Raw genomic sequence first — 12,186 nt, 5'->3', positions numbered from 1 at the left:
AATAACACAACAGCAAATTCAAAAACACAATAGCAAATCAAATAACACAGCAGCAAATTCAAAAACACAATAGCAAATCAAACAACACAATAGCAAATCAAATAACACATTAGCAAATTCAAAACGGAAAGGGTAGGTACCCACGGGCGACATGAATCGTCGCTGATTGGACTGCTGGTCCTCTAAACCGGAAAGACATGGCTTACATGTTTTCAAAATATGAGCGCTGTTAGTGACAACGTACGTGCTGCTATTAAAGAATATTTTGATGCACGACATGGATACGTGTTACTACGGAAACGCATGATATTCACTGGATTAAATTTTTTGACACTTTATCTCGTAATTACGAGAAAAGATCTTGTAATTACGAGATAAGGAAAGGTGCCTCATTGGCCACTGCACTTTGGTAAAGTTAGAAAGATATTGGCACTTCCGGGATCAATAACTCTTAAGCGAAACGTTGTTAAAACACAAAACACGCATATTTTCAACTGTAGTAAGACAGACAACGAGCTACAACCTAACGTTCATCACAACAAGCCATCCTCGGAGCCACACCAACAACATTAGTGTTTACTAGGACTATTCATAATTTCTGGGAATTTTTATTAGGAATATTACTCAATAACTTCAATATGATACAGTACTGCAGTAACGCTATCTACACTTCAAAATCTAGTGCCGACTACATCGGTTTGTACGGTAAAGCGTGTGAGTGCTTCATGATGCCTTAAAGTGCACCTCGGAAACTCAGAAATCAAATAATAATCTCTTTTCTAAGATATGCAGATTTAGAAAAGTCATTAAATAAACAAATCAAATTCAATTCAATTTCAATTAATCTCATTGTTTGTTGTTTTCACTTTCTCTGTCAGACGGTGAAGAGACCTCGTAAGGTGGCAGTCCACTCACTTAAGCCCCCCTCCCCCGGGGGAGACAGTCGGGATTACGCCCCTTCCACCCAGTATTATGATACTGATAATGACAATGGCTGGTACCGAAATGAAGGCCGGGACCACACCTCTGAAAGCAAAGGATACCCGGACCCTGAGTACAGGGGAGGACGGGACTACAACCTGAGAGGAAGGAGCCGTGGAAGGAGTCAGGAGAGAAACTCGCCTAGCCCAGACAGATCCAGGAGGGATGGTAGCCGAGGCCGAGCCCTGGACACCAGTGCTGACCATCAAAGGTACCACAGCCGAGGACGCAGCCCCGGGGACAGCTACCGCATGGAGGTCAAGTATGAGCGAGGAGAAGGAGGAGGAGGAAGAGGAGGGAGACATAGGAGCAGGGACCAGCTTAATGACCCTCCATCCCCAGAACCTTCTAGGGAGCTGGAGCCACTAGAGAAACCTGTCAACGTCCTGCTAGTGAAGAACAGACCGAGTGAAGGTAAAACACACCAGCTACTTACCATTGCTGCCCATTTAACTGAGGAGGGGTTAAGCTGCAGAGCTATAGATACATAGAGAGATAGAAAGAACTTCCGAGAGATCCCCGAAAGGAAATTCCTGTGTTACAAGTATTGCAAACACAACACGATATATACAAAAGGCATGAGATAGATTAAATTAAAGGGACTAAGTATAAATAGAAGAAACTCTAAAGAGGAAGAACATATGGTTCTACCATGTAAAAATATACATATAAACTCTCTGTGCAGTAACATTAAGCAAAGTTGTGTAATAGCGTCCATCATTCAAGATAAAATATTAGAGACCTCTCCTCTCCCTGCACAGAGGGGAGTCATTATAAAATGTGTCATGGCAGTGGGCAGGAATGACTTCCAGTAACGGTCCTTTTTACAGTGGAGCTGCAAGATTGTCCAACTGAATCTGCTCTGCTGTCTGATCAGGAGGTCATGAAATGTCATCATGATTTGCATTAGATTGTACAGGGATTTCTATTTTTCTTGTTGCTCCATGTCTAGACTAACCAGAAAAACAATGTATAGACCAGTCACTGTAACATCTGAGAAAGGTGGAGAGAGTTAATCTTCTAGATTTTCACTGTGGTGATTGGAACTGTCAAGTGACCGTCTCTGCAAAAGGCTTTCGTTATAGATGTGTGTAGTTTGGAGGCATGCATTTTTTATTTCATCATTGCATTTTGTGGAGTTGTTTCAAGCTTAGCCATGTTAGCAATGTATGTATATAACTGTAGGACGGCCCGTTTGTCCCACATTTTGGTCTAGCTCCACCTCTTAACTATTTGATGGATTGTCATGCATTTTTGACATCCACGACATCCATGGTCCTCAAAAATTTATATCAATGACTTTGGTCATCATCTCACTTCACATTTTGGCTTGAACTGAAATAGCTCATCAACTGTCATGGAACTTCCAGGAGAGTTGAGATGTCTGGATAAAGATAGGCATAAAAAGGAAAATTTCCCTTCTCTTCGGCGCACCCCACCTGTCACGTCTCTATCCCCCACCAGTGGGGCGCACCCCACATTTTGAGAACTGCGGGTCTAATTGTAGTCCAAGTAAATGTTCCCACCATCACCAGGAGATTCCCCTTATGTTCAAACTACATAACGTTTAAATTCACTTGAATTGCTACAACAGCTTTAACTTTCACAGCATGGGGTGACTGTATGTTTTCATCTCATTGTGTATCAGTGTGCAAAACACTGTAATGAACTGCTTGACTGTATCTACAAATGCATGTATGGTCAAATTGTTCGTTCGTTCGTTCGTCTTCTCCCGCTTACTGAGGTAGGGTCGCAGGGGTAGCAGCGGGGGTAGCAGCTTCAGCAGGGAAGCCCAGACTTCCCTCTCCCCGGCCACTTCGTCTAGCTCTTCCAGGGGAACCCCAGGGTGTTCCCAGGCCAGCCGAGAGACATAGTCCACCAGCGTGTCCTCCTTCCAGAGAGACGTGCCAAATTTGACATGGTCAAATTGTTCAATATAGAAATAGCTAACCCACCACTTTTGTCATCTGCTAAACACATAACATAACATAACATAACATAACATAACATTACATTACATTACATTAACTTCCTATCCAACCAAACATATCTTCAGTCAGTTTGAACAGGAGTTTTCAGTAACTGTGATGTTTGTGTGTCTTTGTAGAGTATGGTCTGCGTCTGGGGAGTCAGATCTTCATCAAACAGATGACCAGCACAGGCCTGGCTGCCAAAGACGGGAACTTGCAAGAGGGAGACATCATTCTCAAGGTGCACACACATTTCTTCACAGTGCAGTCACACAATCACATCGATCACAGTCCTCCAGCTCTGTGGTTCCCAACCTGAGGTTCTGGGACCCTCCAAGGGTTCTCAAGATAAATGAGTGATGATAGGATCCCTGCAATGTCACAGTAGGACACATTCACCCTATTTGATCTTCTCAATGTTGTCTTGATGTTTTCAGCATGTTAGTAGCTTGATATAATTGTTGTTTCAATTCTGTATTTTACTGAGGTCTATAAGTGGTAAGCACATTCTCTAAGTCTCTAAGTCTATATTTGACAAGTTACCCTACCACTAGGGGTGGGCGATATATTGAATATACTCGATATATCGCGGCTTGTTCTACGTGAGATGTATGATATGACTATATCGCGACCATCGAGTACTTGTCACGTAAATGTTTTAAGCCGTCTACATTTAATTCTCCAGAGTTTTGCCTGTGTCACTCACTCCTGGTGCTCCTCACAGCACGCAGCACACTTCCCCGCCTACCCAGAAAAATCCCCTGCGCACATGCGTACTTTTTGTATCAAGTGAGGAGAGACAAGGCCCACTGGCCCACTCTGGAGGCGTACGTGTCGAACGGCTGTGCCGCGGTCACCAGAGCAGATAGCCGCCAGTCTAGTCAATGAGAGCATTCACAGGGCGCGCCGCGGAGCGTCTCAGAAGTGACTCTCCGTGCTCTATCATTCCGTAGCATTTCTATTTTTGACGCGAGCCGCTGCTAAACCTTGTAAATTTCAACAGAGCAGATCGCACCAGACAGGAAATCTGACACAGAATCAACGTAATACAGTTCCGGCCCCTGTCAAAATAAAACACAATACGCAGTTCATGTAGCTTATCACAACTTCACATCAACGTTACGTCATGACCATATAAGTACAGTCTATTTACCATTTTAGAAATACACTGTACAACTATAAACTATATTAAAAATAGAAAGTGACCCTAGAAGTAAAAATGTTTTATAAAAATATGAGAAAGAACTACAAATGAGGATAAAGGACTGTGCGCAATTTTATTAGGCTGTAAACAGATGAATGAAAGTCATGTCACCACATGTAGCAGAAGTAGTAAGACATGGCAATGACAATGGGTCTATTGTCTATTGTGCCTCCTGCCATCACTGAGAGCTGTTGTACAGTCTAAAGGCCAGGGGGACAAAGAGTTCTTAAGTCTGTTTGTGGAGCAGGATTGACACAACAGTCTGCCACTGAACACATTCCTCTGCCTGATGAAGGTGTTGTGCAGAGGGTGGTGGGTGTTGTATGGACAACAGTTTGTTCAGGGTAACTGTAACCATAACCAGTATGCATAGACTGTATAAAAACACATCTGAACAGATACACTGGGGTGAGCGGGAAAGCCCATTAGCTGAGCCGTCTTATTGACTGTTTTTGTAACTTTTTTTAAGGGCTGTATCTGTTTGATGCTGTCTGAAGCCTATGAAACACACTCAATTACTCAATTAATATTAATATTTATTCCTCGGACCACCATAGCGGTCATATTGATGGCTACATATGAACAGGTGTTAAAGACCAGTTTGTCCAGCTGTGGCTTTCACTACATGCAAATCAGGAGCGAGCGAGGAGAGAGCGCGAGAGAAGAGATGCATCAGTAATTATGTAAGGACAGAATAGCCTAGATGTTGTTGATTTAGTAAACAGTTACATGTTAGATATAAACACCATAAATACTCACCCTGCTTTATAATGACTATTGAATATTAACATAACCTAAAAAAAACTGTCAGCTGCTTTCCAGTCCAGTACAATCACCGGTCTCTGCAGGTGTAGGCTACATTATGTGTTGTCAATTTTGGACAAGAAGGGCTGTTTGCGTTTTTCTTTTCTTTTTTTTTTCTTTTTTTTTTTCAATTATTGTATTTTCATTTTTGTCCATCCCATAGGTTAAGTCCTGCATAAATAAATTGAACCATAAATGAAACTCCATGAAGCAAGAACTTTTTTTTAATGAATTACTTAACAATAACTCCTAATTCCTGTTGAATATTTGATCACAATTTGATCACTGTGAATCGCCATTTAAAGAGGAAGAATTACGGGTGAACAGCCTTTTGGAAGATTTTTGCAGTTGTGCAGGTATTCAGTGCATGCTTTAGGCCAGGTTAGCCCATACAAACACCTCATTAGCATTCTCATGCTCAACCTTGCACTTAATGGGCTTTTTGGTCTCCCAGTGTCACAAATCACAGAGCCAAAAATGCAGCTGGTTTGACTACCGTATACTATACAGTAGCCTTCTGATTTGAATGTGTTCATGAACAGAAGGGTGACTCATTTACTGTATTTTCATTTTTGTTCAGCCCATAGACGAATTTTTTATGTATACTGATACATACTCAGCAAAGGCACGCAAATCAAACAAAACATTTTTTTTTTGGAACATGTTGTCGTTTAGCAACAGTAGCCATAGCGCTGTGACTAAGGGTCAGCCTTCCAGAGACTTCTAAGTCTTTCATTTATGAAAATACAGTAAATAAATAATTTGGTTTATAAAAGATGTTTACTGTGTCACAAAAATTGTAAAATCTAAGATACAATTTACAAGATATAAATCTAAAACATTCCCAGTGTCTAATATGAAGTTAAAAGAAAGCAGGCTGACTGGGTGTGGCTGCGAAGTGTTTAGGCTGTGGCTTGGCAGGGCTGATTGTGTCGGTTCTAGACAATGTTTGTGGTTCCACCAGAAGCAGCTCTTCTCGCTGCTCCACAGAGAATACTCTGCTGCTCTATTGTTATTTTTATTTTTTTTACAAATGCTGCATCAAGCAGCACAAAGAATGAGCTGGCTGGAAGTCAGACACAGAACCAGCACAGAGAATCTGGTCAACATTCCGATCATCAAAACAGACAAAAGAGAAACAATTTAATTATGTAGTAGAGTTGCACGATACCCACGGTATACCCGGTACCCCGCGGTTCCAAATCATAACCGTCGCTACTATACTAGAAATTTTACACGACGGTACTACCGTGGATTACTATACTACTGGTGCCAGTCTCCGCTACATAGCGGCCGCCTCTGCTCTCCTTCCAGCTTCTCACTGCATGCTACTCCTTTGTAAACAAACCAACATGGAACCGCAACCGAACGTCACAGCTGCTGAATGATTGGCTGTTTGCCTGTTACTGGTGATGTCCAGGGATATAATAGGCTGTTTCCACACGCTGGGTCCGCCCGTCTGTTTGGCTGTTTGTGTGTTTCTGCCGGCAAGAACGAACTCCGCGAAGACAGCTCCGCTTCCATAGAAACTCGCTTCAAAACAAACAACAGGCTAAAGTTCTGTCTCGCACAGACACGAGACAACACACTCACCATGGCAGAAGCACCGGGCCCGAGCAGCAAGTCTGCCGTGGCGTCTTCGTCAGAGGCAACACTAATTTTGCTTAAAAAACAAACGTTGTTGTTTCAAACTAACTTGTACAAATACATTGCAGTTTATAAAAATAATAATAATAAAAAAAGGCTGCAGTATCGCGATAATACCCGGAACCGCGATACTTTGTCTGGTATAGTATCGTGGTTACTCATTTTGGTATCGTGACAACTCTATTATGTAGTCCACTTATTCATGTGTGTGTGTGTGTGCATGCAGATCAATGGGACAGTGACAGAGAACCTCTCGCTGCATGATGCTGGGAAGCTGATAGAGAAGTCAAGAGGGAAGCTGCAACTGGTGGTCCAGAGAGACCACCGCCAGATCCTTGTCCGTATCCCCCCCCTCGCAGACTCTGACTCTGATAATGACGGTGAGTCACTGAAAGCATCGTCTTACCAACAAGGTTAGTGTTTAACATTAGGTCAATAGTGGTTATCATGTGGTGTAGTCATGTACAGTGTCTCCCACAGGTCTGACATGTATTTGTTGGGGTACTCTTCACAGTAGATGGTTGTTTGTCATTAAACAGATGACATGTCCGTTTGTGGTGTTCACTATAATATTTCATACAGAAATTCTCTATCGTCAGAAATCCATTCTAATCAATGCAATAATTAATGTGATCTCAAATGATTAAGATTACAATTCAGCCTACCTGGACCTCTGCATGTTGGCCTAAGCAGACGAGCCGTCTGTGGGAAACACTGTATGCTATATCTAAGATTATTGATTAGTCAGACATGGTTTGTTTAATTACATCAGGTACTCGTGATACAAACATACAATATAATCCAGTATAAATGCACTGTTTTGGTCCTCTAGTAATATATAGATGACCAATGAAACAGAGATCTGCTCCAGGTTGTGGAGGTTAAAGCGTGCCACCAGAATAATTCTAGATTTGTTAAATTCAATAGATAATCAGGATTTATTACTAAAGCATAGAGATGGACATTGAAATGATTCTGTTAGTGCTAATTATTGAATTCATTCATTTATTCATCATTCTGTTAAGTTGAATATGCTTTGTGTAGTGAACATATCAGCTCATAGTGGAGCAGGACAGACATTTAACAACATTCAAGGCACAATAAAAGACCATCAATAAAAGTATCTAAAAACAACAGGTGACCATTCAGGAGTCAAAAAGCATCATAGAATGTTCTCCACAGAGGGGAGGTGCAAGTTGGGAAATATCACTCCCAACTGTCAGAGCTTCATCTTTTAATAAAGCCAAATGCATTACTTTCAGCAGTAATCTTCAATATTAAACCAAAGCATCCCTTTACACTGGGCGAGAGGAGGGTACACCCATCACAGGGATGAACAACCATTCAGCCTTATAAGTCACCAGTTAACCTGCATGTTTCTGGAATGTTTCTTAAAAGCCCCAAAAATGTTTGAGGTCCACAAAATAAGTCTAAAACTCCTTGTGACACACTTGAGCCTCCATGCAAAACACACTATAATGAATGAAATTACTTCAAGCAAAGTGTTTATTGGCATCATTTTAACAGTTTTAGTCATGTTTACATACACCCAGGTTAAAAATATCTGGCATTCAAGTGGCTAAAAATACCATCTGAAACGAAGAAGTCTTGAGTTTCTGCTTGCAGCTGCTCAGCTACCGTGTATCACTCAAAAACAGAGAGGTCACCAGTAGGTCAGGATTTAATCAGGACCTTACTGTGGGCTGATAACTGCCCAGCCGCTTTAGTTGAAATCTTACTAAAAAGTGATCATATTGATTTAAGTGTTCATCTTGACAAGCAGAAGCGATCCATATAATCGCTCAAAAGTGCAATCTTTGTCTGTTTTCTCTTCCAGATAATATGTCATACTTTTAGATGAAGGACCACCCAAGACACAGCATGTGTAACAATCTGTTGCCTTACTCTAAGCTGTAAAACGGCTGTGACACAACCTGACTAAGTTGTAAAGCTTTCACATCTTTTGCACTTCTCTTTATACTGCTCTAAATCTTTTAACTTTTTTAATACATGATTAATTTTCTTGAATAAATAAACACATTTTAATCACTATGTACTTTGAATTGTGTGATTCATTTGGTATAGAAGTTAAATAATGCTAGTGGAAGAAGTCTTCAGATGAATATTGTCAGATATCTGAATATTGAATCATGTTGCAAAGGGTGATGATTTATTTTTGTGAATACAGAATGTTGCATGACAAAGCGTGGCTCATAAAGCGGGTAAGATGGTTTGTTGAATTTTCAGTGTTATAACATATTAATGATTTGTCCTAACAGTGTAGCGACTTGCCGTTGTCTGTCCAGGTGGTATATCTGAACACTCATCCTCTTCCTTTTGTCTCCTGCTGCATGTTCATTCTTATATCATGCTCACACATCTCATTACACCAACAGACTCACTGAGGATTTTGGAGTTTGGCTCGATGGGCTGGTTAGAATCTGACCCAAGTGCTGCAGATTAGCTGTTTAGTGTACACCTAATGCTAATGCAAAGAAGGCCCATTAGCCTTATTTATATTTAGTTTGGATCTACAGTACAGGGAAATGTGAATAATGTTGTGAGATACAACAAACATCTCATTTAAGTTCTTTGTTTCATATTCATACTTTGGTACTTGGTTTATAAAGTTTTCACAGAGGTTTTCCAGTAGTATTTCCTTCTTGAATATCAAAATCAGAATACATCAAAGTTAAAGTCAGTCACTGGGTGGGCGATAAGATATTGAGTCATCCCCTCATCCAAACCTCCAGTTACTCCCACAGAATTCTAGATTAGATAGTCATGTATTAATCTTCACAGGTGACTCAGCAGTATTACAGCTGTTTTTTCTCTTTACACCTTCCAGCAGCTGTGTGTTAATGTGTGTTTGTAAGTTTTGGGGAGGATCTTCACAATGATAGAATGATGAGAAACAGAAAGTTTAAAGACACACTCATTTGTTTTATCATGAATAGGAAGTTTGCATTGAAAGTGAGTAGACTCAAATAAAAATAAATAATATGAAAAGTTCAACAGCAACAACTGGGGCGGCTGTGGCCGCTGTTGAAAGTAGAGCCGGTCGTCCACTAATCAGATGATCGGCGGTTGGATCCCCTCCAGTCTGCATGTCGAAGTGTCCTTGGGCAAGATACTGAACTCCAAATTGCTCACGAAGGCTGTGCTATTGGGGTGTGAAAGTGTATGAATGGTTAGCTAGTTCAAATACAAAGATCTGTCACTTACTAGACACTGACTAACAACTAAAGCTTTGTTCCAGCAGTCACTTGGTAGTGAATCTTAAATTACTCAGACTAAGGAAAACCACTAACCTCCACACACACTAGTACTTTCATGACATGAATCAAACAACATGCTTCTTACAGCAGTGAAAAAGGTCCTATGGTAAATCTGGCCACATTGACAAACATGTTGTATGTATGAGAGAAAGAAGTCCTGATGGGAAAGGTGAAGGGATTGAGGAACATCCATCTGTCCTGTAGCTGTGGAGATATCTTTGCTGGGGACTCAAGTGTTTGATTGACCCACAGATGGACAGACCAGCCCACACTGAGGAGTCCCTCTCCTCTAGAGGGTAGACAGAAAACTCAGTATTGATTGGTTCTTTGTGATGGCTCTATATCAACACACCACTAAAAGTTTGTGCTGAATGATGATTTTTTTTTTCACTGCCAACAGTGACCAATATCAGATTTTACAGAATATTCTCATATTTCTTCTTTTCTTTCTGTCTGTCACTCTCCTCTCTCGTGTTGTCTCTCTCTTCCATTTCAATGTCTCATTTTCGCTTTTCAGCCTCCTGCATGCATAATGTCTTTGTGATCCTAATCAAACTAATTACCACATACTAGATTGTACCTGAGACACAGCTGTGCCTCTCTGACCTCTAACTACTCTTAAATGAAGGTAAAACTGATCTGCATAAAGCCATGATGGAATGCAACAATCCTTTGAAAAGGGACAGAGTTGTTGGCTGTTAAAGGGGTTTGTCATGGCGTGTTGACTTAACGCCACTGTTTTATTTGCTCTTTTTTATGTGGTTGCCTCACTCATCATCTTGCAACTAAGTCGTCAAATGTTTCTTTAGTTTGTGGTTTCTTGATGTTTCCACCTCCAGCCTCCCTGCCTTTCTTCAGATCAATGTATTGAGTGCCACACTCTGACAGATAAAAGCAGCTAAATTTCACTTCACTTCAGATAAAAAAAAAAAATCACTTGGACTGAGTGAAAGCTAGGCAGTCTCTGTGGAGAGCAGAGCTGTGTGTAAGCACTTTTTTGACCAGCTTGTTTCTTGGTTATAAAGCAGTACGTATGAATCCTCCCATGAGGCCAGAGCTGCTGTCATACTGGCATCTTGGAAAGCATTTCTTAAAAAGAAAGTTTCCAAATTCTTTCTTCTTAGTCGTACTGTATCTCTCAAAAGTTCTAATACTTTGTATGTATTTGTGTCAGTTGACCAAACTTTAAGTGGCTCCTGTCAAACCAAATGTCTGAGCTGTTTACCCTGTCACTGAAGACTTCACTATTCTTTAAAGAAGTGGCCTGTCTGTGTGAAAAGATACCGTTATCCTCATTTGTACAGTTCATCACATCTTGTCCTGCTTTATTTCGATGATTTGTACTAATCATTTAGTTTCAAGTGAACCTTATTTCTTAATTACCTAAAGCACAGTTGTTATTGTTGCCTTTCTTTCTAAGGCAAAAGGGATTAACAGGAAGCAATACATGCATAATCAGTTGAGTCCTGACTGTGTAGGTCAGGATTGGTGGCTTTTTTAAGGCCTGTGTGACAATGTGTCCTACCATTAAGTGTTTTTATAACTGATGTAAGTGTTTTTATACCTGACCTAAGTCCACAATGGAAGGCCAAGTAAATATATATATATATTAGGGCTGTCAATCGATAAAAAAAATTAACTAATTAATCGCAAAAATTTCTGTAATTAATCGCGATTAATCGCGATTAATCTATCAATAAATGTATCAATAAATTAAATGCATTTTTCTGAGACTGAAGCTTATAATGAATATTTATTTATGTAAAATGATCAAATTAATGTAGAATAAACTCAGATAAAGTATATGAAATTCATTCATGTTATTGGCTTAAGGTGCACATATGCACAGTGCAAACAGAAAAAAGCCAGAATGAGGAAATATACTGAGGAGTGCCACACTCCTGTAGTGTAGACTGGGTGTTTTGCTTTGAGGTGATATGTTAAAGTCTAATACTTCTGTGGAATTTAAATTCGGCTTTGCAAACTGTGCAAATTGCCTTGTTTTTGTCCAATGAGCCGTCGGGCAACTTTTTAAAATGAAATGTTCCCCCTAAAAGTCCGTCCTTATCCATCTTTAAGCCATAGACTCTCCTTTAGTTAGGATAGATCATAGACATATATACACAGACTCTCCTTTAGTTAGGATAGATCATAGACAGATATGCAACAGACTTCTCCTTAGTTAGATAGATCATAGACATAATACATAAGACATTCCTTTAGTTAGGATAGATCATAGACATATATGCACAGACTCTCCTTTAGTTAGGATAGATCATAGACATATATACACAGACTCTCC

At 40.3% G+C, this 12,186-nt stretch overlaps 1 protein-coding gene across 1 annotated transcript in view; it reads left to right on the top strand.

Moving 5' to 3' along the window:
- LOC104938752 (tight junction protein ZO-2) overlaps positions 1–12,186 on the top strand; it is a 52,246-nt gene that overhangs the window by 22,463 nt on the left and 17,597 nt on the right. The window contains exons 10-12 of the mRNA XM_027276911.1: positions 762–1,395; positions 3,089–3,192; positions 6,833–6,986. Coding sequence (XP_027132712.1) covers positions 762–1,395; positions 3,089–3,192; positions 6,833–6,986 — 892 coding nt within the window. The remainder of the gene's footprint in view (positions 1–761; positions 1,396–3,088; positions 3,193–6,832; positions 6,987–12,186) is intronic.

The sequence above is a fragment of the Larimichthys crocea genome, unplaced genomic scaffold, assembly GCF_000972845.2.
Source record: "Larimichthys crocea isolate SSNF unplaced genomic scaffold, L_crocea_2.0 scaffold689, whole genome shotgun sequence".
NCBI lineage: Eukaryota > Metazoa > Chordata > Actinopteri > Sciaenidae > Larimichthys > Larimichthys crocea.
The sequence above is the reverse complement of the archived record's forward strand: the minus strand, read 5'-3'. Positions and strand labels throughout refer to the sequence as shown.